Source organism: Haliotis asinina, chromosome 8 (genome assembly GCF_037392515.1).
Source record: "Haliotis asinina isolate JCU_RB_2024 chromosome 8, JCU_Hal_asi_v2, whole genome shotgun sequence".
In the NCBI taxonomy this organism is placed as follows: Eukaryota; Metazoa; Mollusca; class Gastropoda; order Lepetellida; family Haliotidae; genus Haliotis; species Haliotis asinina.
The window spans coordinates 28,873,590-28,899,305 of record NC_090287.1 but is presented as its reverse complement, the minus strand read 5'-3'; the positions used below and the strand labels follow the sequence as shown (position 1 = coordinate 28,899,305).

The 25,716-nt window shown below is 39.2% G+C and overlaps 1 protein-coding gene across 4 annotated transcripts; it reads left to right on the top strand.

Moving 5' to 3' along the window:
• The first annotated feature begins 1,050 nt into the window (after positions 1–1,050).
• On the top strand, positions 1,051–21,860 carry LOC137294732 (uncharacterized). Of its 4 annotated transcripts, none has more exons than XM_067825820.1 (6): positions 1,051–1,211; positions 4,002–4,325; positions 5,665–6,266; positions 8,429–8,710; positions 9,785–10,147; positions 19,986–21,860. In XM_067825820.1, exons 5-6 carry the CDS (start codon positions 9,824–9,826, stop codon positions 20,235–20,237), a joined length of 576 nt encoding a protein of 191 aa, XP_067681921.1. In that variant the 5' UTR covers positions 1,051–1,211; positions 4,002–4,325; positions 5,665–6,266; positions 8,429–8,710; positions 9,785–9,823; the 3' UTR covers positions 20,238–21,860. The 4 variants fall into 4 exon arrangements, 3 of the variants coding, with proteins under 3 accessions (XP_067681921.1, XP_067681920.1, XP_067681922.1); XM_067825819.1 differs by lacking the exon at positions 1,051–1,211 and adding an exon at positions 2,684–2,749; XR_010957535.1 differs by lacking the exons at positions 4,002–4,325; positions 8,429–8,710; positions 9,785–10,147; positions 19,986–21,860 and adding an exon at positions 1,319–1,402 and having other exon boundaries at positions 5,665–7,678.
• Positions 21,861–25,716: the final 3,856 nt, after the last annotated feature.

Here is a 25,716-nt window from a genome sequence, read left to right as displayed (position 1 = left end):
ATGTATATTTGTGCTGTTTCTTCTTGTCAAGCTGTGTTGTGGTCATCCGGCAGTTTGCAAAATTCGGCCTTCTGTTCCTCCATTGTCGACTGGTGTGTGATGACAACTGGTTCATGCCCAAATCTATTCCTCTTATATACCCATAAACAATGCAACACCTCTGACATCTGACATACCTACAGCCCAGTATATCTACATTTAGTGAAAACAACAAAAGGAGTTCACCTACTTATAACAGAACAGTCCTAAAGACCAATTAATACATGAGAGTAAAGGAAGAACCAAGTAACGGTGAAAGCTGGATTACCTGGATGATCTCCTCAGCTGATAACTGGTTCATGCCCAAATCTATTCCTCTTATATACCCATAAACAATGCAACACCTCTGACATCTGACATACCTACAGCCCAGTATATCTACATTTAGTGAAAACAACAAAAGGAGTTCACCTAATTATAATAGAACAGTCCCCAATTAATACACGAGAGTAAAGGAAGAACCAAGTAACGGTGAAAGCTGGATTAACAGATGAAGATTGATTGGAGCTCAGCAAACAGTTATATTTATTAATCCAAGACTTTTTAAAACATATCATATTCCTAAAGAATTACCCACTTGGACGTTACCCACCTGAGAATATTATTGCGTGGTCATTTCCCCACATCTTTGGAAAGCAGTGGTTTTAAAACGATTACTGTTCATTAGGTGAGAATTACATCTGGATGAATTCGAGGGAGGTACGTAATTGTAGAATTGTAATCTCTATCCTGACATATTTGAGCTTCTACTGGTAGGGATTGTGATTGTATACTAGGTTATTTTATATAATCAGAGTCTCTGGTCGCTTGCAATCTCTACTAGTAGGATCGGAGATTCGCAGTCTCGACAGGTAGAGACTACAATCGCAATATCTACCGTCACATATGCATACGTGAGTAAATGCGTTCAAATGACACATTTAGATTGTAATGTAATGTTTGCTTGTTTAGTCATACGTACGTGTGCAACCAGGTGCAAGTTATATCTCCCTCTGAGTTAACAGATAAGGTATACGCAGGACGCGTGACACTACAGAGACGTGACACGAACAGTGAATGCAATCAGAAACGAGCTTCACACATTGTACCCATGTGGGCATCGAAGTTGGGTCTTCGTCGTGAGAAGCGAGCGCTTTAACCACTTGTCTATTCGTCAGGCCAACACGAACAGGGTTAGTATATCAGATAGTGTAAACACAATATGTAACATTTCATTGAACTTTGTGTTACAGACAATATTATTGAGTGTGGTTTTATGTCGCTTTTACCAATATTCCAGCAATATCAAGATGGAATCGAACCGTGGTCTTCGTCGTGGCAAACGAACGCTTTAACCACCAGACTACGCCCCAACACGAACAGGGTTAGGATATCAGATAGTGTGTAAACACAGTATGTAACATTTCATTGAACTTTGTGTTACAGACAATATTATTGAGTGTGGATTCATGTCGCTTTTACCAATATTCCAGCAATATCAAGATGGGGGAACACCACGCATTGTACCACTGTAGGGAATCGAACCCTAGTCGTCGTCGTGGCAAACAAACGCTGTAACCACTAGGCTACCCCACCGCCCCTATAGACAATATTTTTTTTTTTAAATAAATAAATAAACTTCTATTCTCAAACATGAGAAATTAACCTGATATTGAATAAAAGAGCACGTTATTATGATTTTGAGGTGCAATTGAAGTGAACTACAGTATCAGTGAAATGTATAACACACGTATATAGAGGATATAAGTGTATGAAGGTAATTGGATTTTCCAGCATGATAACGACCCTAAAACACACTGCGGACTGCACAGTGGATGTAGGAGGAGAATGTTCAAGTTTTAGACTAGCAAAACTACTGCCCAGATCTTAACCCTATTGAGAATGTGTGGGGCCAAAGGAAGGACAGAATAATTTATAGGACTCAGATTTATAGAGGATATGAAGAACGAAGTGGTCGGATATTGGAATACGCTGTAACACGATTCCCCACAGGCTTTCATCGGTAGTGTACCTAGGCGCATTCAGTCATGTATTGTAGGCAAGGAGGCCTCACAAAGTACTGAAAGGACACTTACATTTAAGCGAATCATATCTCATATTCAACAAAGCCGCTTGGTCCGAGTAAAAAATCAGTGTCTGGTATCAGTATCATGAGCATCGATAACAGCTTGGCAGAGGTGACCCACAGAAGAAGGGAGTTGCCGTATGCTTGCTGTCTTGAAGAATGATTTGATACCTTTTCTGAAGTGCTGTCTGGGGTTCTTTGGTGTCTGAGGTGGCGGATTGCGCTGGCGCAAGCGTCGATAAAAAACATCTCATAGATGTTTAATGAGGGACAAATCGTGTAATCTAGAAGGCCAGGTAAACACATGGACATTGCTTTGCTGGAAGAAGTCCCGTCAAGTTCCCGCATTCTACAAATACAGTCTAGTTTTTCTAACCCCATTACACAATTCAGCCTGACAGTATAGTTATCTGGTCACATGCTTTAAACTTTGAATCAGCACTAGTCCCGCTTTACCGACATGTATGTTTGCAGGAGATAACCCCAGGTCTTAGACGCTATATGGTTTGTGTGTGTCTCTATCAGCTGATCGATAATCAGTCATGCCACTAAAACATAGCAATAAACTACAATAAGCACATACAAGAGGCAACCTTCCTGGATAACAAGACGTTCACATTTGTTCTCTGTTTTCCTTCATTTCTGGTGAGTGTGCAACTGGTGTTAGTACATAACTTTATTCCAAATACTCTAACCTGAAAATAGTCATTTTTGTGCTCCATTGTCTGTCTATGTACTTTAGCGTCCGTCCGTCCGTCCGTCCGTCCGTGCGTATGTGGGTGCGTGTGTGCGTGTGCATGCATGTAGGTAAGTCAAAATCGACATCTTTGTGTGATTGTAAACAGCTGCAGCGCCAAAACGGGGCAATTGTAACTTTCAGGAATCGAAATGATGTGGGAAATTACGTGATGTGGGAAGTCAACCATAAATGGCTTTATGTCGAGAGACTACCTTCGGCGCAGTAGTTTGCGGTGATGTCGTGGGATCCAGAACTGGAACCTTAGGAACTGGCGGCGAATCTGCTTTATTGATGAATCACGATTTCTTCTTGCAAAGGCGAGATGGAAGACAGTGTGCTTACCGTCGGAAAAATGAAAGTTTTACCCCTAACTGCATTCGACAGGTTGGCAGATTTAGTAAAGAGATTGTCACTGTGCGGCGTGCGATATCCAGCACACAGACATCTGATTTAGTGGTGGTTCAGGAGAAGTTGACTTAAAATCGGTACATGTTGTCCTCGCACGTCAGATGCTTCCGATTAGGGACCGACCGACGGAGCATGTTCCGGCACACGCCACGGTTCGCTACATTGCCAACTCTAACGTCAATGGCTTACCATAGTCTTCGCGACCACCAGATCTAAACCCGTAGAACGCATATGAAATGAACTAGATCGACGTGTAGCGTCAACGTTAAAAACGCCTCAGACACAACAGGCCACCACACTGCAAGAATGGGGAAGAATTCCGCAAGAGTAACTTCGTCGGCTTATCCAACCTGTGTCGAGACGGTGCACTTATTTCCGCCAAAGGGTTTCTATACAAAGTATCATTCTGACACCATTTTGTGGACTGAAGTAAACAATAACACAACAATAAAGGCCGCTGGTGCGTTGGCAAACAAACGTTTTTACCATTGAAAATACAAGAAATAATTGCTCTTTAACTAACGCAATATATTCTTCTAAAATGGATCATGCGTTTTGTTTGCTTGGGTTTTCTAAGAGTGTAATATCCACAAAGAACGTTTATAAAGTTTAGTTAAGGTATTGAATTCACAGTTATTCACATATAACTTACCGCGTGACTGACTAAACAGGAATGGTAGAAGTTAAGAAATTGTGGAGAGGGGTGGTAGACGGACAAAAACAGTCTAACCCATATTTTCTTATTCCCAGATGGCTGGCGAAAGACATCCCAACCCCATGAAACAGGTACACATAGACAGACTACAAGAAAACTGGAAGTTGGTTGAGAAATGTCTGGAGTTGAAAGATATCATATATATACTAAAAGACAATGGAGTTTTAGACGAAAGAGACATCGAATTGATTGAGGAGTACAGTACAAAGCAAGCTTTCAAATACTTGTTCGGAGTTCTTACTGAATTTGGAGGAGCAGATGGACTTCATGCTTTTGTTGAGGCTCTGAAAACAAAAGGCCAAAAATATGCGTTAATCATAGCAGAGTTGTCGGAGAGGTTAACCGATGGAGAAACGAATGTAAGTAGACATTCAAGCAGCCATGTGTGTATATCTACGGTGTAATTCAGAAATGGCAAATGCGCTTGAACAGCACATATATACTGAGATACAAAATAACTATACCGAGCGTATTTAGCTATTTTGCTAAGTGTTATGTTTGGCTGGGTAGTTCTGTGCAAAAATACGTTAGTTAGTGGAACTGGCGACGGAAGTGTGAAATGAATTCGCAGTCACGTGCTTCTTTAGCCCTTCATACTTGTATTACAAGGTTATATTATTTCATATATGCTTCACTTCTCCTCATCTTCCCAGTGATGTTTAGGGCGAGTCTCAAAACCAATAATTTGGAAATTTTAATTACTTCATTGACGTCCTTCTTCAGGGTTTCATATTGTAGTAGAATTATATTTCGTAAATGTACCTGTTTAGTTGCCCGTATCCCAGCAGCACCAAGTCATCTTGTCACTGGGAATCGGCACACCCGATATTGAAACGGTTATATTGAAACGGTTAAACCGAATTCCGGATTGTCTAGCGCAACCCAGTTTCCTTGCAATATGGTTGTTGGAAGTACCCATTGTGTCATTCCTGTGGCCAGTTCTCGTTCTTCTTCATGCACTCTTCATGCATTTTCACGTGATATTTTTGTCTAGCTATTGTTCAGTCTTCATGACAAACCGGTCTTATACCCTCGGTACGAAAACTACTCGTGCATTGGACAATAGTCACAATTTTGCGAAAATTCGTGTAAAACAAGTACAAATATTTTTGGTTGCATTTTGGCAAATGGAACATTATGATTGCGTTCGAAACAATCAGTGTTCTTCAATCTTTTTTGCTGTTAGAACGCAAATTTGGAATTGCAGCAACAAATACACCTGTGTACTTTCTTTTGCCCGTCATTTTATTGGTCATTATTTAGCTCTTTGTCTTCAGTGTAAACTGTTTGGCCAAAACAAACTTCAAAATTGTTTTAAAAAATACAAGTAAGACACGTTTACACAAACAACCGCCAAGAAACATCGTTCAAACACATGAATAGAGTATCTCTGCGGGATGGCCTAATAGTTACAGCGTCCGCTCTTAACGCTTAAAACCCGGGTTCGACTCCCCACGTGTGATATTGCGGCGTAAATTCATAGCAACTACTTAAATGATACGGGCGGCTATTGGCGCTTACAAACAACACTATCCCGTGAAGATTAAGCGACCCAAGCGATTAAGGAATCGGATGGTAAAACTCGCTGATTTAGCTGCTCAAGTAATTTTGCTGTAACTAACCTTCTGACTGCTACGATTTACTCTGTATGCAACAGGTGTGTGCTGTTTTGCATTAACGTTGTCTTACATTTCACAGATTGAGTCTGATGCTAAGGATGTACAGATATTTACACTGGAAAGGCAACTAACAGAAGAGAGAAAAAAGAGAGAGAAACTTGAAAAGAAACTTATCAAAGTGAAAATGGAATCAGCTTCGAAGGACAAAGAAATACACCGTTTGACAACTGAACTGAATGAAGTGTCACAACGGGTCGAGAGTTTAGAGAATACTATCCTTGAAATGCGTATGTGGAAAGAAGAGTTGCAGGAACTTGTAGAGGGAATCAGACAGAGTGGAATACATTCACAAAGTAATACAGCGAGACGAACAACACCCAGGTCTACAAGGTCATTATCGGGAACTGAGCAGGTGCAGAGGCAAAGAAACAACAGATCTCTGAATACTAGGTTCTTGCCTCATCTGCAGAGTCCAAGAAAATGAATATCATTCAAAGAGATAATTACTTTGTATTTCCCATGCAAAAACACTTTCGCAAAAATAAGGCAGTTGCCTTTAGTTTTACAATGAACATGACTAGTCTTTAGTGGGTGGAGCTTATGCCACCACGTCACGTGCTTCCTACTTCCTGTTTTCACCTGGACACGGTAGTGTCTCAACTTCTGCTGAATCGTGCAAAGGTGAATAGCGTATGCGTGTACAATGAGAATGCTTTTTACTCTATGACATGACAGAAGTAGCATTCTCAATTTACCACCAATGAAATATACTGGGAAGTGCTCTTTAAATGCACCATCGTAAAATTTGGGCAGCTTTACAAATTTATGGCGGGTGGGGTGGTGGTGCGCGTGCGTGCTTTTGTGTATGCGCGCGTGCGTGAGTGAGAGAGAGAGAGAGAGAGAAAGAGAGGTAGGTGGATGCTCACCCTACACAATTCAGTGTACTACCACTACATTGATTATGATTAAATACATAGTGAGAGAGTGAGTTGAGCTTTACGACACTCTCATCAATATTCTAGCTACATGGCGGCGGTCTGTAAATAATCGAGTCTGCACCAAACAAGCCAGTGATCAACAACATGAGCATCGATCTGCACAATAGGGAACCGATGGTGTATGTCAACCAAGTCAGCGAACCTAACCACCTGATCCCGTTAATCGGCTCTTACGACAAGCACAGTCCCCTTTTATGGCTAGCACAGGTTGCTGAATGCCCCTTCTACCCCGGAACTTCACCAGTTGTTAAAGACATAAGTGTTAGTTGTGTATCATTGTATCAAAGATTTCGACAAGGGGAGGGAATGTTTTGTGTCACCCACAGTGTAGATGACTGTTCAGTCTATCAGGTCATAAATACACTTTAATCGACCCGTGAACAGAGTTAGAATTGATCTTCAGTAACCCATGCTTGTAAGAGGCGACTAACAGGATTGGGTGGCCAAGCTTCCTGACTTGGTTGAAACATGTCATCGTGTCAAAGTTGCGTAGGTCGATGCTCATGCTGTTGACCACTGGATCTCCTGGTCCAGACTCGATTATTTATACACCGCCACCATATAGCTGGAATATTTCTGAGTGCGGTGTAAAACTAAACTCACTCACGTTACTTTAATCAGTCAATGATTTCAGTAAAAATCAGTAAAACTGTACAAAAATGCAATACAACTTTGATAAAATACAATACAGACTCGACGTGGGAGGAAATCCCGAAGTAAAGAATATCGAAAACATAGTTACACATCTCACAAGCAAAAACATTCTGATACACTCCAAAAGCAGTTGAGTTGTGTTCCTTAGTCGTGTTAGGATGCGCTGGTCGTTTACTAAAATCAACGGTACTCGGCTGTAGATCTTTATAGTACAAACCGAATTTTAGACTGAATTTTCACATTATATGACTGTATTCCTTTTTCGATGACAAAATAATGATATGAATAACATTGACGTGTCAAATGATGTTCCGAAACATAAGATGTGTATGATTGTCTATATCTGTATATTCTGAGTTAATACAATACTCAGGTTAAGAAGAAAACCAACTTTACGTCTGAATTTGCATTAACATAATAAAAAGGATAATACAATGTTCTGCATGGACATACTAAGAGAACTGAGTAACCTTGGAGTGCAAATACAGTTAGTTTGATATTCCAGCCAGTTGCTACAAACTGTAATCCTTTACAAAATATTTATCTCCCACAGAGTTAACAGATAAAGCATACTCAAGTATGAGTGTGTGAGTGCATGAGTTATTGAGATCAGAAATGGATTTCACATATTGTACCCATGTGGAAATCGAAGCCGGGTCTTCGTCGTGGCCAGCGAATGCTTTAATCACCAGACTACGTCCTGACACGCACCGTGTTAGTATATCAGATATTGTAACCACATTATGTAACATTTCATAGAACGTTGCCTTACAGACAATATCAGTGAGAGAGTGAGTATGGTTTTATACCATACACTATAAATGGGAGTAACGTATTGTACCCATGTGTCGAATCGAACCAGGGTCCTCGGTGTGAGAAACCACTGGGCTACCCAACCGTCCCTATATACACTATTACAAAAGTTTCTTCACAAACAGAAGAATTTAACTGGCATTGACTGAAAGACATTATACTCTACTGTGTTATATGGAATAAACTACTGAAGCATCGGAATGCATTATAATATACTTAAAGTTTGTATTTCCACCTATATTTAATTCATGTTGGTTTTGGAATATATGTATTAATTGTATAAAATAGTTCAAAATGTTCTTTAAATCATAAATCGTAATGTCAGAAGTAGTTAAAACAGTGCCTAAATTTTCTTCTTCTTTTTCTTGTATGTTTCAGTAAGAACAGACGAGTGACGTCTTAATGCCAGTATTTATTACACTCAAGTGGCATGTACACAGTACAGCAATGAGTGTATCAATAGCAGATACTGAATCAAACTTGTTGAACTGATCCTCGGAGGTATGCTTTACCATGGTGCCGAATTCCTCTGTTGATTGGTACCCTCTGACCCTCCATACCATCATCAGTTGACCTCCGAGAATTTGTGCAGGAGATCCGGATTAGGGGCTGATTCATTGAAAGGGAATTAAACAGCTGTCGAGACGCCGACTGGTACAGGTATATCTATACTAACTGAGAATACATTATACATTAGCAAACCTATTCTTTCTAAACTAGTCCTTTAAAAGCGGTACACACGAAGATCGTGTGTAAGCACAGCTCACTTTCTGTACATAAACTTGTCATACATACATTTAACGTAATTGTTTAACACGACAGTGTGTTTACCAGTTCTTCATGTGAGATAGTTTGCGTGCGGGATTTGCTAATTCACTCATAGCGCGGTTTCACTGATGTTGTTGGGCCGAAATCGTAGCCTGAACTGCAACAAATGCACAAGTACTGGTTCTGTATGTTGATCACCGTCACTTTAGAGCAACCCAGATGCCAATATCGTTTATTCGTTTGCAAGTGCTGCAATCTACAAATACAATTTACACGGTGTCACTAACAATACGTAATTTAGCCTTTCTGAATAGTTATATGGTCATGTGCTTTTCACACTTTGAGCTTATCGACACAACTCCCACTTTATGCTCACGTGTATTTGCATTTGCTAATCCTAGGTCCATATAACTATAAACACTATTGGTTTGTGGGTGTCTCTATCTTATCAATAGTCAGTTTGCCATAAAACACGTAGCAATAAGCACATACAAGTAGCAATCTGCTTCCTGGACAACAAGACGTTCATATTTGTTCTCTGTCTTTTCATTCATTTCTGGTAAGTGTGCAGTTAGTGTTAGTACACAAAGTTACTCCCAGTACTCTAAACTGAAGGACTAAATCGTTAGATTGCGCATGATATTTACATATGTAAGTCTATCATTGAAGCGAGTAATATCATTTGGCCTCCGATATCATATAGTTTTTGTGAGTGTGCGTATGTATATGTGTATATGTACATTGTACATAATTGTATGTATGTATGTATGCGCAGATGATGTTTTATAATAATAAAATTACTATTTTTATGTAAGTGATCGATGATTACCTGTATGTATGTATGCGTGCGTGCGTGCGTGTGTGGAAAGATACCGCATTGATAGTTTGTTTCATGCGGATCTTATTCTGTGTTTTGGTGTTGACAGAATATATCAGTCTGGCATGTCTATCTCCTGTGTTTTCTAGACACCTACACATAACTGATTCAGCGTCTCACATCAGACGATGGCCTGTGGCGAGGACAGAGCCGATGTCTATGTTTACCTGATACGTGATCACAAGGAAGCCATTATCAGACAAATGGACATTGACACAATCTTGGATATCTTTCCTTATAAAGAATGTATCAGTGAGTCAGAATTCAGATCTCTTACGACACAGACAGACAGTATCGAGAAAAGCAAGCTTTTTGTGAACTTCCTTCTGAACAAGAAGGAAGAGAGTGTCCTGGAAGCCTTCTTACAGCTGCTGATACAGAGCAACTCTAATGATGGTCTGTGGTTCTGCCTGAGAGACCGTTTAGCACGATTTGAAGAGAAAAAAGAAGAGGTATGCGTCATGTCTGTTTTGTTGCTCTATACATGAATAGTCACCTGAATACATCTTTAAGTAATTCAGCTAATTAAACCCATCCATATTCCAATGGAAAATACTCAGATCAGACTAGGTACTTGTGAGAAAAATAAATTGTACATACAACGCTGACGTATGCCATCGTGTTACTTCCAACATTTATCGAAGATTAGGACAGTGTTGGTTTACGTGTGTAAGGATGATATAAGGTTCGAATCAATCCACTGCATGTGTGGGTGTGTGAGTGCGTTTAGTTTTACACTGCTTTTAGCAATATTCCAGCAATACCACGGCTGAGGTCTTGGTTGCCCAGTAGTGACTGAACGCCCGGAAGGCGTTAACAGTCGACTACGGTAGGACGTCATTGAGCTCAAAACTGAACGAGGTAAACTTCAAAGTGAGAATGAAGAACTGACAAAGGACATGGACACACAAAGAGACAAAACAAAGAATTTATGAATCATAATTAAAAACTGAAGAAAACAGCTTGAACATGCAAAAGTAAAAATTGACGAATTTGAAACTGCTTTAAAATCTAAAACTGGGCAAATAAAAGATTTGAAAATTAAGTTCAACAAAATGTATACTGAAACGACTGGAACATCCATCTGAAACTACATCCAAGATATGGTCACTTGTGTAATTCTTAAAACAAGTGTGCGTAGACTTGTCACTGAACCACAAAACAAACGTCATCCCCTTTTAGAAATTGGTAATCAGTTTAATTCAATCGCATGTAAGTAACATAATAAGTGTAGGAAAAATAAGTTTCAAAATTGACATGTTTGATCATCGATATTTGATGACGAATTCCAATCAATTACAAGTCAATATGACTACTGGTGGCGCGACAGTGTGGTCCGAAAGTCAGTAACGTGTATGGCTTCCTTGAGCGTTGACAACAGCGTTGCATCGTCTGTATATGGAGTGGATGAGACAGTTGACAAAGACCATATGAACTTGCCCCCAGGTTCGGTGATACGTCTTAGAGAGATCAGGTGCAGTTGTCGGACTTTGTCGCACGTCATTGAGCCTGCACTGAATCTCGTCCCACAAGTGTTCTGTCAGGTTTAAGTCTGGACTAAGGACAGGCCATTGAAGAGTTGTATGCCGTGTCGACAGAAAAAGTCTCTACCGGCAGTATGGACACGCGCGTTTTTCTGCTGGAAGACGTGGTTTCCATGACGACCAAACTATGGCACGACGTAGCGCTTGGCCAATGTAACAGACAGATGTTACACCATTTACTCTACCAGGACCAGTATTCTGGAACACCACGGGACCTAGTTTGTGATTGAGGGCAATAGCACCCCACACCACTATGCCATCAGCCGTCGAACCGGCAATGCAGTCTTTACTCGGAGAAGACTACAGCTCGCCACTCACGGTGTCGCGAATTCCGATAATGTGTGGCCCACTGGAGACGAGCTCGACGATGTCGAACAGTGAGGATCGGACCCCGGTAAGGTCTGTGACATCTGACGTTTCTCTGCCTCAGACGTCACGGCGCTGATTGGTGTCTGCTGATTGCTAATGCATGGTTGTCCGTACATGTTCAGTAGCCATAGCGAAACGATTTTGCAAGTAATGACGGACAATCTGCTGATTTTGCCTCAGCGTTGTCACAGGTGGTGGTCTTCTACTACAGCCGTGCTTCCTGTGGCTTAGACTCGTTACTGCGGGCAGTATATTGTTCGAAAAATGATTTGCAACATGTCGTGCAGTCCGGCCAGCATTCAGTCTTCTCAATACTTGGTCCCCCTGTTCCCTTGATAATCGTGGATATCGCTACTGTCGAACAATGAATGATTCGGCGCATGTTCAGTGGTTCTTGTTATAGGGATGACACCTAGTGATGCACGTGCATTGTCATTTTGAAGTAATACGCACAAAAACCCCGTCCCTTCATTACTGCCGTAACTGCGTTTTGACGACATGAGCTTTATATCAAATACAGAATCTGAACCAAAGTTGGCTACAAACCAGGTCTAGCTAACTTCTAAAAAGTGGGAAAAAATAATTAAAACTAAGATAAACATATCTAGCAAAATGTTTGGTAGGGTGATGTTTCTTTTGCGGTTCAGTATATATACTTTTAACGTAATTGTTTAACACGAAAGTGTGTCTACCAGTCCTTCATGTAAAGACAGTTTGCATTTCAACGAGTCGTTTCTGATTCATTCATAGCGTGGATTAACTGATGTTTTGGTACCGTAATTTGCATATGCTGAAATTGTAACTTGAAATAGTAACAAATTTACAAATGATGTTTCTTTATCTAGGCCTCTTGAGAACAACCAAGATGCCAGTATCGTTGATTCATTTGCAAGTGCCGCAATTTAAAAATACAATTTAGCGTTTACTTGTTATCACTAATCTCCAATATTGGATTCAGCCTTTCTAAGTAGTTATCTGGTTATAAGGTTTGCAAACTATGAACTTAACAGTCCTATTTTATCGGCCTGTGTATTTGTATTAGTTAATCGCAAGTCTCTGTAACTATAACCAGTCAACCAGTCAAAAGGAACAACTATTACTCCTTTATAAAGTCTGGCCATTTTAATAGGACTCTCTTCAATGTTTCTCAGCTGCAAAGTACAGACCCTCAAGGAACGAGGGTCTTTTATGCCTCACTGCTCGACGCAGGTTACAACAGATCATATGCACATAAAAGATGGGAAAGAATATTTCAGAAGCAGTATAACTCCGAACTGTCGGAACACACAGGTGTGCAAACAGTAGTGAGCTCATATGGTTACAAAATAATCTATGGAAAAATACCAGCTAGTGTATTCTCAAAAAAGATTGGAGGTAAGAATTTCTTCCTATATACTTCTTGTGGAAGGGAACCTTAAACTGTTATGCAGGAAAGGTGTTTTGGAGACGTCTGACTGCTTGACTGGAAATTGCTGCAGAAGGAGAAATTACATTTAATGCAGAAAAAATACTCTTAGGATTTCAAGGAAAACATAAAAACCCACTAATTGCTGTGTGCCTGATATTAAAACAAGTAATTTTAAACCATTGTATGAAAAATAAAAGTATACATTTTAACCACGCACAAAGAGAAATTGTAAAACATTAATTAAACGATATGCTCGAAAAAACCAATAGGAGCACATATGAATGTTTACGCGTCGTTGAAAATGGATCAAAATGACAATCTAACTGGTATGAAGTAATCTGCGAAAGAGCACTAGTTCGCAGTATAAACGCTTGTATTGCGTACGGTTCACATTAAGACATGTCAAGAGATTTAAGGAAGGCGCATATGGATGTTTAGGTATATTTTTTGTCGTTTATGTCGATGAGTGTTCTATCTATTACGTCTATTGGAAGTAGTACGGCGGGATTATTCAGAATAATAACCAAACCAGAACATGCTCACAGAGCAAGGTTCAAAATCTAACTGACCCGGATTGCCTCAAGTCATCTGCGAATGAACACTAATTCATAATGCAACGCTTGTTTTGCGCTTTGCTCTCGTTGCATCTATTTGATATAGAACGATTCAATTTGTATTTCTCAAAAGTAGTAACTGCAAAGCATACTCATCGAGTGTGGTAGAGGTAGTTCAAATGAAAGTCCATATGGAATAAATCACCAACTAGTTTAGAGAAAGAACATTCACCATAGCGCAACGCTTGCATTTCGTGTTGTTCTAGGTACGGCCACGTGTTACGAGCGCACGTGATTTTCATGTTCACTGTTGTCCTAATAGGATGAGCACTACTTGTATCTTTTCCACAAACATAATTTTAACAAAGCTTTTTGATACAAGGACTTAAACGATGTGCTCGGTAACTACAAAATTCGGCACGGCCTTAATGGCAGTATTTGTTATTTTGCATTTTAAGATTGGAAAGAAGAAATGATGTAACTAACGGACACTAACAGCGAATAGAACAAAATTCAGACAGACTCATTATCTGTGGTGGAGTATCAGTCACATCTTTACACTGAGAAGACTGAATATGCGGCTCCTTCGTCTCCAGTACCACCTCCACCCCCACGACTCTCACCCTCGTCCACACGTTCTGTTTTTCGCGTATTTCCGTCGCTTGTCTGTTCAGGATCGCTCGTCGCTTCTTTAACATTGGGGGTAGGTCTGTTTGTATGCTGTACCGTTCGGTCTGTTCTCGTAGTATTTTCCGTGCCCATAGTAGTTCATTCCGGTCTGTCATTTTCACGAAGGTAGCGATGATACTGGATTGTTCTGCCTCGTATTCGCTTTCTGGGAGTCAATGGGCATTTTGGATCAACATGTTGTCCACTCTGTCCTAGCTGAACTTGAGTTTCTCAATAAAGAACACTTTAAGCGTGTTTTCTATGTTTTCATTTGGCAAACCGTAGAAAAGAAGATTACTCTTCCTATCGTGTATATCTTTAAGAATGCACTGACGTTCAAGACTGCTGTGAGCTTGTTTAATGGCGGCCATTTCGGTACAAAGTTTGGTCAGTTCACCATTGTGCATCGAGACGTCGTGTTCAACACTGTCAACCCGTGTTTTCAAATCGTTTGTATCCTGCTTAATTGCTTTCATAGAGTCTTTGAGCTCGATTTTCACATCTAGGATGTGTTCACGTCGTCTTTTTTCTGATGACTTCACAATTTCCTCCATGTTCGCCGAGCTTGCTCTTATTGCCATTTTTGGAGATATTATTTTATGCGTATTTATTAAATAATGGTTTATAAATGTCTTTAATAGCTATTTGCAAATGTTGTTTTCATAGGGCCGTGTTTCACTGAGTCATTTGGCAGGATTACTTACGATAGCCTGTGGGGCGGCGGAGCGTAGCCTCTCTTTTCTCATGCACAACCGGAAGTGAATTATAAACGTATACATTTTAGCCACGCACAAAGAGAAATTATAAAACATTACCAAGCCAACAGGTATACGACTTTTTCCACTTTCTCTAATGGCAATATTTTCTTCTTTTCTTCATCTTTTCACAAATTATTTGAAACAAAATCAGATGATTATAATCTTCTACATATCACTCCGTAAGTGAACAATATTAAGTAATTAGATTTTCACGATTTTAAAACATCTATTTAATAAATATATGGTTAAGAAAGACATTATCATCATAAAGGTTCATCTGTATTTGTGTACCTAAATGATGACTATTGATTACCCATCTGAAACATATACCTCCCAACAGAAGGGGAAAACATGTACATCTTTATATGTACTTTATGACTGTATTTATTTATCTTCATACGTATGACTGTATTATGTATGTGCACGATTGACAAAACTTAACTTCTCTTCCTGCAGACATACCTTCCAAGCAAAAGGAAACACATGTACATTCTTATATACGAATGTTTACCTCAGTGTGCGATTAAATGAACTTACTACATATATCTGTAGCCCACCTTCCAATGGAGACTAAACATTTGTACACAATGTTACACGGGAATGCATTAGCCATGTGCCGAAATTGAGAATGCCTGTCTGTAGTGTAAATCGACCCACCTTTATCAGTTGAAGAGAAAAACTGTACATCTATCTACCTGTATATGTATGTGCATATATGTATGTATCGATGTATGTATATGAGTGAGTATGTGTATATAACTGTGCTATATATATACGTTGTAGAGTGGGAATAAAATTGGAAATAAAAAAATACCATAACCACATACAGGAGACATGAGACGACCTGCCTGTATGTGTACGAAAGTGATGGACCCCTGGAATACGATAAACATCTTTGACTTGACTTTGTGCGGTGGAGCATATTGATGTTTTATATGTGCGATTTCTCCATTCTTGATTGAGACACAGGCACACTGTAGCGCAAATGGGGTTGCGGGAAGCTAGCAGGTGTAATGGATGCGAAGAAGGATCTTAATACCACGCGTGGCGCATAAAATGCTGAAGAAAACATATTTCACGTGATTATTGTATGTGGGGTTGGAAATCTGAGGGCACAAGCAGTTGAGGAAGTGGGAGTGTACCTTTGATGGAGGCGATATTTTATTTTGACATGTGAAATATTTTTCGAACCGAAGCAAGTGCGTTGCCAACCTTTGCTTGCTTCGCTTTCAATTACGAAGACTGGTCATATACTCTATGTTCGCTACAAATTTGCTCTACAGATTGCCTGTGATTGAGACCCAGGTTGCGAGCACAGATTCTGCATTATTGTTCCCAACAGCATCACACTCCAGTTGTGGAAGCTTCTCAAAGCGTGTCATAGCTGACATACGAATGCTATTTCCACACATTCACGCTTCGCTGACCAAAATTGTTTCAGTTTCTAATTCTCATTTAATGTTTCATTTGACAGGGAGACATTAACTTTAATGCCTGTGCGTAGCCATCATAAGTCAGAAATATAAGACACACAATCATCTATTCCTGCCATATGTGTTGTGAAAAGGTCTTTAAGAATGTCCTTGGTGCAATCATTCAGTGGAAGTGAAAGGTTGCCTTATATATAACAGTGAGGAACCAATACTGCCTCACATACTCTGGAAACATAGGATCATAGATGAACCGAAGGAAGAGACCCAGTTTACGCAAAGTGTTGGCCGCCCCTTGATTCCAAGCGGATATTTTTAAATTTCTCGAGAAAAGATTACCAAAATATGATTCCAAAATTCGTAAAATGGACGAGTGTATGGAACTTGCATTCCAGAAGAAACTTCAGCTCGGGTTCAGAATGTTCTCTTAATTTTATGGAAAAAACATAATAGGAATCAGTGGAAATATGGAGTGGAAAGGAGGCATGGTTCTACTCATATGCTGAGAAACATTGCAAAGAGAAGAATTATATGAAAGAAAATTGAAACAACACAACCAATCCTACAGTGTCAATGAAAACCAACAAACCTGATGCTCAAAACCTAAGTTTGAGTTACGCAAAAGCATTAAATGGTGGCGTGAAGCAACTGATTTGCCAAGATCATTCAGAGGAAAGTGATCAATGCAACAAACGTAATGACGAAAACCAGAACGACTTGAATACAAGGCGACCCAGAAGTGGACGATACTTAACAATACCAGACACCTATATACAGAGGGAAAAGATTGATTATCATCATCGAGGGCAGGAATCGTATGGGAAGTTTAAGACCGTTTTGAAGAAAGCATATGGCCACAAAACAAGCAGGACAATTATCATCCCAACAATTATTATGACACCTACCTTAATTTAAACTATTACCGCCATCAAGGGTACCGAGATAGAGACAGTATCAACATCTTCAGGAAAGCCCGAGGATATACAAATTCAACCAGAAATACGCCCAGGATGTTGGTGACACCAAACGAATCTACTCGTCCCTTTGTGAGAAACAAAAGTACGACGTTTAATCTTAAGCGGAAACAAAGACAAACATCTGAATTGAAGCCAAATTGAATGATGTACTAAATAACGAAGAATTCTGTCTGGAAGATAGTGGATTATCTTATTCAGACTGGATTAAGACAGCAAACATATAGCTGGCATATAAAACAACAAACAAACCTGTTTCATGACTTGTTTCAGGCATGCCCAACTGATTCACGTATTTCACGGATGTATGTAAGAATATGATCCATAACGTGAGCAGAGCAGATGTGTATGTTCAGCTGATACGGGATTACTAGGATAGAATTATTGAAAGAAGTGACGTAAACATCCTCTTGGACAGGTTTTCAGAGTTTGGTGAAGAATGTCTCAGTCAGTCCAACAGTACATGCATTATGGCAGAAGATAGTAGTAACAAGAAAATCAAGCGTTTTCCAGAACCAAGAACGTGTTCCATATAACTTCTTACGAGTGGTGGACGATATCAACGAAAAGAATGGATTGTAAATACAACTTGAAAAACGTTTAAAACAGTTCTACGTGCATAATGAAAAGGTATGTGTAATACTGAGATGTTTCAACACCATTGCAACATCGGAAATATAAGTTTGTCCAGAGAGCTTTCTGAAGTGAGGATGGGGGATGATAATATATTAGTCAATACATCGTAAACACGTGGGCTAGTAATTTGTGTTGACGATCTGTTATTTCTAGGCTGTTATATAGAGTGAAACAATAGTATTGATATGAGTTACTGCTCATCTATTGCCATTAAAGTCCACAATTAGAGGAACTGACGTACGAATAATGTACGGAAGCACTTACACTCTTATTTGATTCATTTCACAAATGTGAAAGCTTGTGTGTACTGGCTTCTAACTGAAGTTTTCCTTGTGTTTTATGATACAGTCACAAGCATATCCAAAGGGAAACATGATAAATATACTACTGGAATAAATTAACTGTGCATTATTTTATGCTATGTCATTTTAATGCAAAAGGATAGTAAGATGATTTGTGGTGTTTTCCTTAATCACTGTTTAATTGCTGAAAGGATAATACCGAAATCGGTATGACTTGACCGTAGGCATCGTGACTTGTCCTTGAAGAGATGTGGTGTGAAAATTCAGTATCGTGTGCGTACACCAATGTTGTTCCATGTCTGAACAACGCTTGTCCCAATTCAGCTAATGTCAATGGCCTATTCTGGACTTGACGTAAACCTTTCATCCCAAGTGCGCTCAATAGATGACAGTTTCGTACAGATAGCTGGCCATGGGAATGTTCAGCAGCCGCAGAAAATCTTTCATGCACATGAGACCCACTGATCTGCGCATGAGATCTGTTACATTGCCTTTAAGAATGTCACGTCGTATCCATCCATGCTATGCGATGTCTCCCCGTACCTTAACGCGGCAGACATCAAACGTTGAACAACACACGCACACCTTTCATCTCACGTCTGTACACCCTTATCCTGCCACCTGAGCTGTCCAGATGAAATCTCGACTCGTCAGTCAACAAAACATTCCAAATTGTGTCTCGCAGATGATCAATAAAGCAGGTAAGGCGTGCCAGACGGTGATTTGGGGGCAAAACTGGACGGATTACAGATCGTGCAGGGGACGGATGTTGTGCTCCCTCCGTCGGTTCCGTAATGTCCTGGAACTGATTGGACGAAAGCCAGGAATGGTCCTAGCCGTCAAAGTGGCAGTCTAGAATGGATTCTTTAGATTCTTTAGATATCGAGTTTCAGTTGACGCCAAAATGTCTGGCTACTTCATTTGGGGCCACTCAAAGTCCCTTGTATACCCATGCTTTACTGTAGGAGCAGCATGACATACACGCAGCTCAGTTAAAAATTAAAGTGTTTTCCACAATTTTCAGAGGCTTTTCTTCAATTTTCAATATCAGGTGTGTGAACTTCTGGTGTCATAAAACATGCAAACCGTGACTAACACGGCATTCTGCACAAAATGCACGTGCCATGCACGATAAGTAACAATAAAATTCATGCAAATTCTTTGTAATATGTTTAGTTTGGGTTATCTTTATTAATGAAATGTGCTGTTATGCACAGTTGCTTTTTCCGATCGTATATGTTATAAATACCCATGTTTATGATTGATTGGTTATGAAATTGATTTGCTTTGCGTCACAAATATTTTCAAATTAGTGTCATTAATCATGGAAAACAACACTGCTTCTGTTTTTGTTTTTCAAGATTGCATGAGACCAACTAGTCTTTCTTCCAGTTATATGATACTATATTGGCATTTAGAGAAGTTTCGATTTACACATAACATTCCAATGATTTTCCAAGTGAAGTGTCATCAGTGTCAAAGAACAGTCACACAATGTATTTTCTCAGCAATAATGCACGCATGTTGCACCTGTCCCTTGTCCTTTGTCGTACACTGTGTAGTTTCACATACATAGTCAGCACCGCAATCTACTTTCATTCGAATCTTAATTTGACGATGAATGTACCAGTTCCCTTATTCTGCAGAACCAGCTGGACGTCAGCAGTGAAGCTTCAGTTGCAAGTGCCTCAATCTACAATGAATCGGAACACTCCTTAGACAATAGCCCATCCAGAACAGAAGACCAACTGAAGGACGAACTGGAAAAGGCAAAAGAAGATCTTGAAAATAAGAAAGAAGAGATTAGACGTCTGGAGGGTCGCATGGGTCGAGTAAAGAGGAAGTCAGTGAGCTCCAAACTGAACGAGATAAACTTCAAAGTGACATTACAGAACTGACGAAGGATAAGGACTCACTGCAGAGTCTAGTCATCAACCTTGATCATCAAATTGTTGAACTCAAAGCAGAGCTTAAGACAGCAAATGTGAAAATTGACAAACTTGAGCGTGTCTTACTTTCTAAAAGTGAGCAAATTCAAGGATTAGATGCCAAATACAAGAGAGTTGGCGAAGAGCAACAGCAACTGGAGCCTCTTAAAACACTGTTACCCATGCTACCAGAGATTATTAGCCAAACATCTTCAGCCAGGTCTAAATCTAAGATATGTTCAATTATGTAGCTTTTTTAACAATATATTTAAGTGTGTATAACCGGATCACAACGTGGCGAACCTTATCGGAACTAAACGAACTGAACTTCAAACGGCGATTTTTTGCAAAAAGAGTGAAGCCAATAACAGAATATTGCGGTACTCAAATCAAAACCCGAGAGTGCAGAGACGAAGCTGAAACTTCAGAACGCCTTAGATTCTTCTACTGCGTCAGTGAAAGATGTAGACAGTAATTTTAACACAGTCTGAAATCGTAGGCTGTCAGTTCTGAGGCTAAATCGAAGGCATGACACTTTATGGTGTTTTTCGTAGATACAAATATTTATGGATCATTATATTAAAAGACATTGGCAAAATCTTAACAAAAGAGAGACCAATGTGATGTGAAAATGTTTTCAAACTCAACCATGGGTGAATCATGGAAAATCGTAAATTATTTAAATGGTGGACAATGTTTATCAAACGAATGGTTTCAAATATGAAGACATAAGAATAGCATAACTATGATATAGTAAGGGTCAGTGTATGCTGTACTGTTAATATTCACATAATCACCGTGTATGTAATAATCCTGTCACATACAGATATATGGAAAGCAGATGATAGTAAGGGTCAGCGAATGAAGTATTGTTTATATTCACATAATCACCTTGTATATATACTACAAACAAAAAGAAAGGGAACACCCTAAAATTTGATAGTCGTATATACACTTAAAACGTGGTGTGGTTATTTATACCTTAAGATAAATAAACCGTTTTGTGTGCTTAATGGGCACTTTAAACGACATGTTGGAACATGCAATGAAGCAACTGTCTCAACACTGGGTAAAATTAAACACTGTCAAAAACAGCGAAAAACAATGGTGCTGAAACAACACAGCACCATGTTTGGCTCAAACGCCCAAACACAACAGACTAGCGCATGTGAAAGACTCGAGAAGCGTAAGCAGGTACTATTAATCCCCGTCACTCACAATTTGCATGAAAGGCCAACATTTATTACCTGTTTCCGTACGCTGTACTTAAACAATGAAACAGGGTGGAATGGGTGAAAACTCAGCACCCCTTTTTCTCAAAACGCTGCATCCGCCCCTTTCTATTGGACACTGAAACGATTCATTGATAACTTAATTTTGAATTACGTCAGCAAGTGAACAAGAACAGGGATTTTACTTCATATAAAGAGAAGAACGTAATAATTTTTTTTAATCTCTGGGGAGTTTTGTAATATCTCTCATACAGTTTAATTTCAGTTGGCTCGGCCTATTTGATATATACTACTAACATTATGATTTAATATTAGCCTGTATTCCTACTGTAGCAAAATAAATACATCGTGATAAGGTTCAGATCTTTTCTTGTTCCAGATACGTAATTCTGCTGATGATTGGTCCACTCTGACTTTTCATACAAGGAAGTACTCAATTCTAGGAAACAGTATAGGTATTCCGATTATAGAGTTGGTCCATTGCCAAAATTAATAACAGCCAATGACCCATCGACGGGTAACAGGAAGCTTCGCCTTCTAGGAATACCTTTGTGGTAATCTGGCAACACACAGACAAAACAGTGGGGTGTCGCAGTTAATACAAATCAGCAAACAACCATAGCACAAGATTGCTTTAAAGCATGACAAGCATCTGGTTTAATATGAAACAAACATTATGTCTGTGACACTCGTCTAGAACTAAGCTATGCAGAGTTGCGTCCCTTGGAATGCCATAACGCCATGTCCGTGTGTACGATTGCGATTGTTTGTTTTGTAAGCACCATATCGTTGCTTCTTAAGTTTGAATGAAAATGGTAAACAAGTTCCGTGCATATCACTTCAATATCGCTCCTGCTCTGAACTGGGGCGCCATTGCATAAATGGACTGTTAAAACGCATTGAACATGGTTGAATCATTCACTCAAACCCTTCTGTATTTTACCGTTGGTCATATGTCCACTCTTCAAGTCAAGGTCTTGACATGAGAGATGTGTAAAATCAAGGATACTCTAACGTGTTGCATATTTTCTCTCGTAAATTTAGATTATTTTACATCGTATTCAAACTCTGTTGTTATTAACTGCCAGACGAAGCCTCTGTCTGTCAGGATTTGTGGACTCCTCCAAAGATGACCATGTCAGAAGAGCCATAAGCCAACTTTGACTAACAAGTCGAAAGTATTATGTTCTTGAGCTAATCAGTTGTCAACTCTCTCTCGACTGAATGCGCCATCCACCTTGATTTGGAAATAACTATTTTGGGCATTAGGCAACAACGACAAAAACACAAATATGTTTCCCCTAATGTCCCTTGAGTAAGTACATAAGTCGGAGCACACAGACGATATAAAATATGGGTCTTGGTCAAAATGGCCACAAAACTTCCAACTCAAAATGGCCACAGAAAGGACAAAATGGCAACACCAAAAAGTCAAAATGGCCACACAAAAAAAGTCAAAATGGCCATGCATTATTTTATTATTTTTCAATACTCGTGACATTTGTTACACAGAGTGTAACAGTGAGAAAAGAAGTTATATCAGACAAAACCTGATGTTCATTACACATACACAAATCATTTTAAACAAATAACAAATATATGTGTGCGTTGTTTATTCGTGTACAAACACCTATTTACTGCATATTTATTCCTGTTTATCAGTTACTTCTAGTCAAATCTTGATCTTCTAATGGTCCAGTCAGCTGTTACGTCAAAAACTTGATCATTCCAATAGTCCTCCTGAAGATTGCCCATGGCTGCCTCCTTCACCTGAAAAGTATAAGAACAATAACAATAGACACTAGGATTAACAACTAATTGATCAATGGCGGCTAGTTAACGAGGCATTTCTAGATTCACATATTAATTAAGGGTACACAATGTATGTAATCATGTGTTGATAAGTATTTAACAAGCCAATTAGAGGATAAGTGGACATTACACTTTCTGACCTCTTGCAGACTAAAATGAAAATAAATTTAATAAATATAGTCTGGTTCATAATTATTGAGAATTTTTCTTCTTACTTTGAGCTATCCTAACACCTCAACTGATTCACTGATACTTAAAACTAAGTAATGGTATAAGGGAGGTAACTCATCTTGGCCTACTGAGTATAGTACAATTAGAGTTACCTCCCCTGAATTTGTACCAGACGTCATTTTCCTCAGCACTGTCAACAATGTCTGCTGAAGATAAAAGAAGGTTGATTTTTGAGTTGTGTAATCAAGGAATTGATGATGTAAATACATTGGCAGAGAGAACAGGAACCCCTCTTTCTACTGTGTATAGGATTAGGAAGAATTTTAAAGAGGGAAAGGATTTTGGGCACCAGAAAGGAGCAGGGAGACCCTGAAAACTGGACTTCTCAGATCGCGTCCGGCTGGGAATTTTAGCGTCTAAAAAGCAAAGGGCAAGCATCTCCAACATCAGGTATGAATTGATAGAAAGGGGATCAACAGTTGTATCAAAATCTACAGTTAGAAGAAATTTGATTGATCTTGGATGGGAGAAAAAGACTGGAATTCCTTCTCCTGTCATGAAACAAGAACATAAAGACAGGCGTGTTGAGTGGTATTTGGTACATGAAAACTTTGACTGGGAAAATGTGATTTTTACTGATGAAAGCTCAATATGGGTATATCCAAATAATGTGAAAATATGGACAAAGTCTGCGTCAGCACCGTTGTATCGACGACCTAAATACAGCCCAAAGTTTCATGTATGGGGAGGGATATCCTTATTAGGAACGACCCCGCTGTGTGTGTTTGAGGGAAATCTGACAAGTCAACGCTACACTAACATATTAGATAATTTTCTCGTTCCAAGTGCACATGTGTTTTATGGAAATGACTGGATTTTGCAGCAAGATAATAATCCTAAACACACCGCAAAACATGCCAAGCAGTGGTTTCAGGAGAAAAATGTGACTGCATTACCATTTCCTGCATATAGTCCTGACTTAAATCCCATTGAGAACATTTGGGGGATGATGAAGGAATGTGTGAATCAAAAGGGGTTGACAAAAATTGAAGACATGAAGAGAGAAGTGGTCCGATACTGGGACAGCATAACTCACGAGACACTAACCTCTCTGATAGGAAGTATGCCTACCCGTCTTAGACTGTGCCGTGAAGCTCAAGGAGACTTGATAAAATATTAAATTGTTACCTACACAACATGAAAAGGTCAGTTCACTTTCACAATACATTCAATTTTATCTGATTTGTTCTCGTTTAATAATATGAAATGCTTTAGCTATTCTCAATAATTTTGAACCATACTGTATAACATCACACATACAATGTTTGCATTATATTTACAACATTACATTGCAAAGTATATATACAGTAATATAGAACTACAATGATGTACGATTATTTACTAGGTGATATATATTATCATTTCATATATCTGAGAACAGGGGAAATACCTTTTGGACAAAGATTTATCCACTAGACTCCATCAGTAGAGGTTTCCCCTTCAGTGAGCTTGTCTCGAAAGGGTAAACTTCTCTTTCACCTCAGTCTCAAAGTATCAGTTAGGAAAGTACCTCAATAATAAACACCTAGTTTTGTGTGGCATAACCTCCTTTGTCAGTTTTACACTTTGATATCAAATAATACAAATGACATGAGTATTGAAAAATGATTTTTAAAAATGTATGGCCATTTCGACTTTTTTGTGTGGCCATTTTGACTTGGGTCAGTGTGGCCATTTTGACCTGTTCTGATAAAATATACACAAATATATATGAGAGAGTGAGTATGTTTCTCATAAATATCCCCCAATATCACGGCCGGGCACAAGAGAAATGAGCTTTACACATTGTACCTATATGTGTGGAATCGAACCCGGATGTTCGGCCTGACAAGCCAACGCTTTAACCAATAAGCTACCCCAATGGCCCTATCAATTATTTTCAAAACATCCCAATGGGATTTGCTTAACTTGATAATACAACCACACCAAAGATTTACGTGTTTATCTTGGTGATATCTTATCTTTCCTCTATAAGAGCGTTGATCAGCATGTTTGCCTTCTAAGGAAGAGTTTAAGAGTTAAATGTTTTTTGTTGTGGGCATTGCTGTGGTAGTGTGTTATATCCACAATCACTGGAGTCAATTTTTGTTTGGTTGGTTGGTTGGGTTTTGTTGTTGTTGTTGTTTGTTGTTGTTTTGTTGTTGTTTCGTTTTATGTAAAAATTGGACAAACAC

Coding starts and splice junctions, on each gene's coding strand:
- LOC137294732 (XM_067825820.1), top strand. CDS start 9,824: ATGGCCTGTGGCGAGGACAGAGCCGATGTCTATGTTTACCTGATACGT. Junction 10,148..19,985: donor TTGAAGAGAAAAAAGAAGAG/GTATGCGTCATG, acceptor CTTATTCTGCAG/AACCAGCTGGACGTCAGCAG.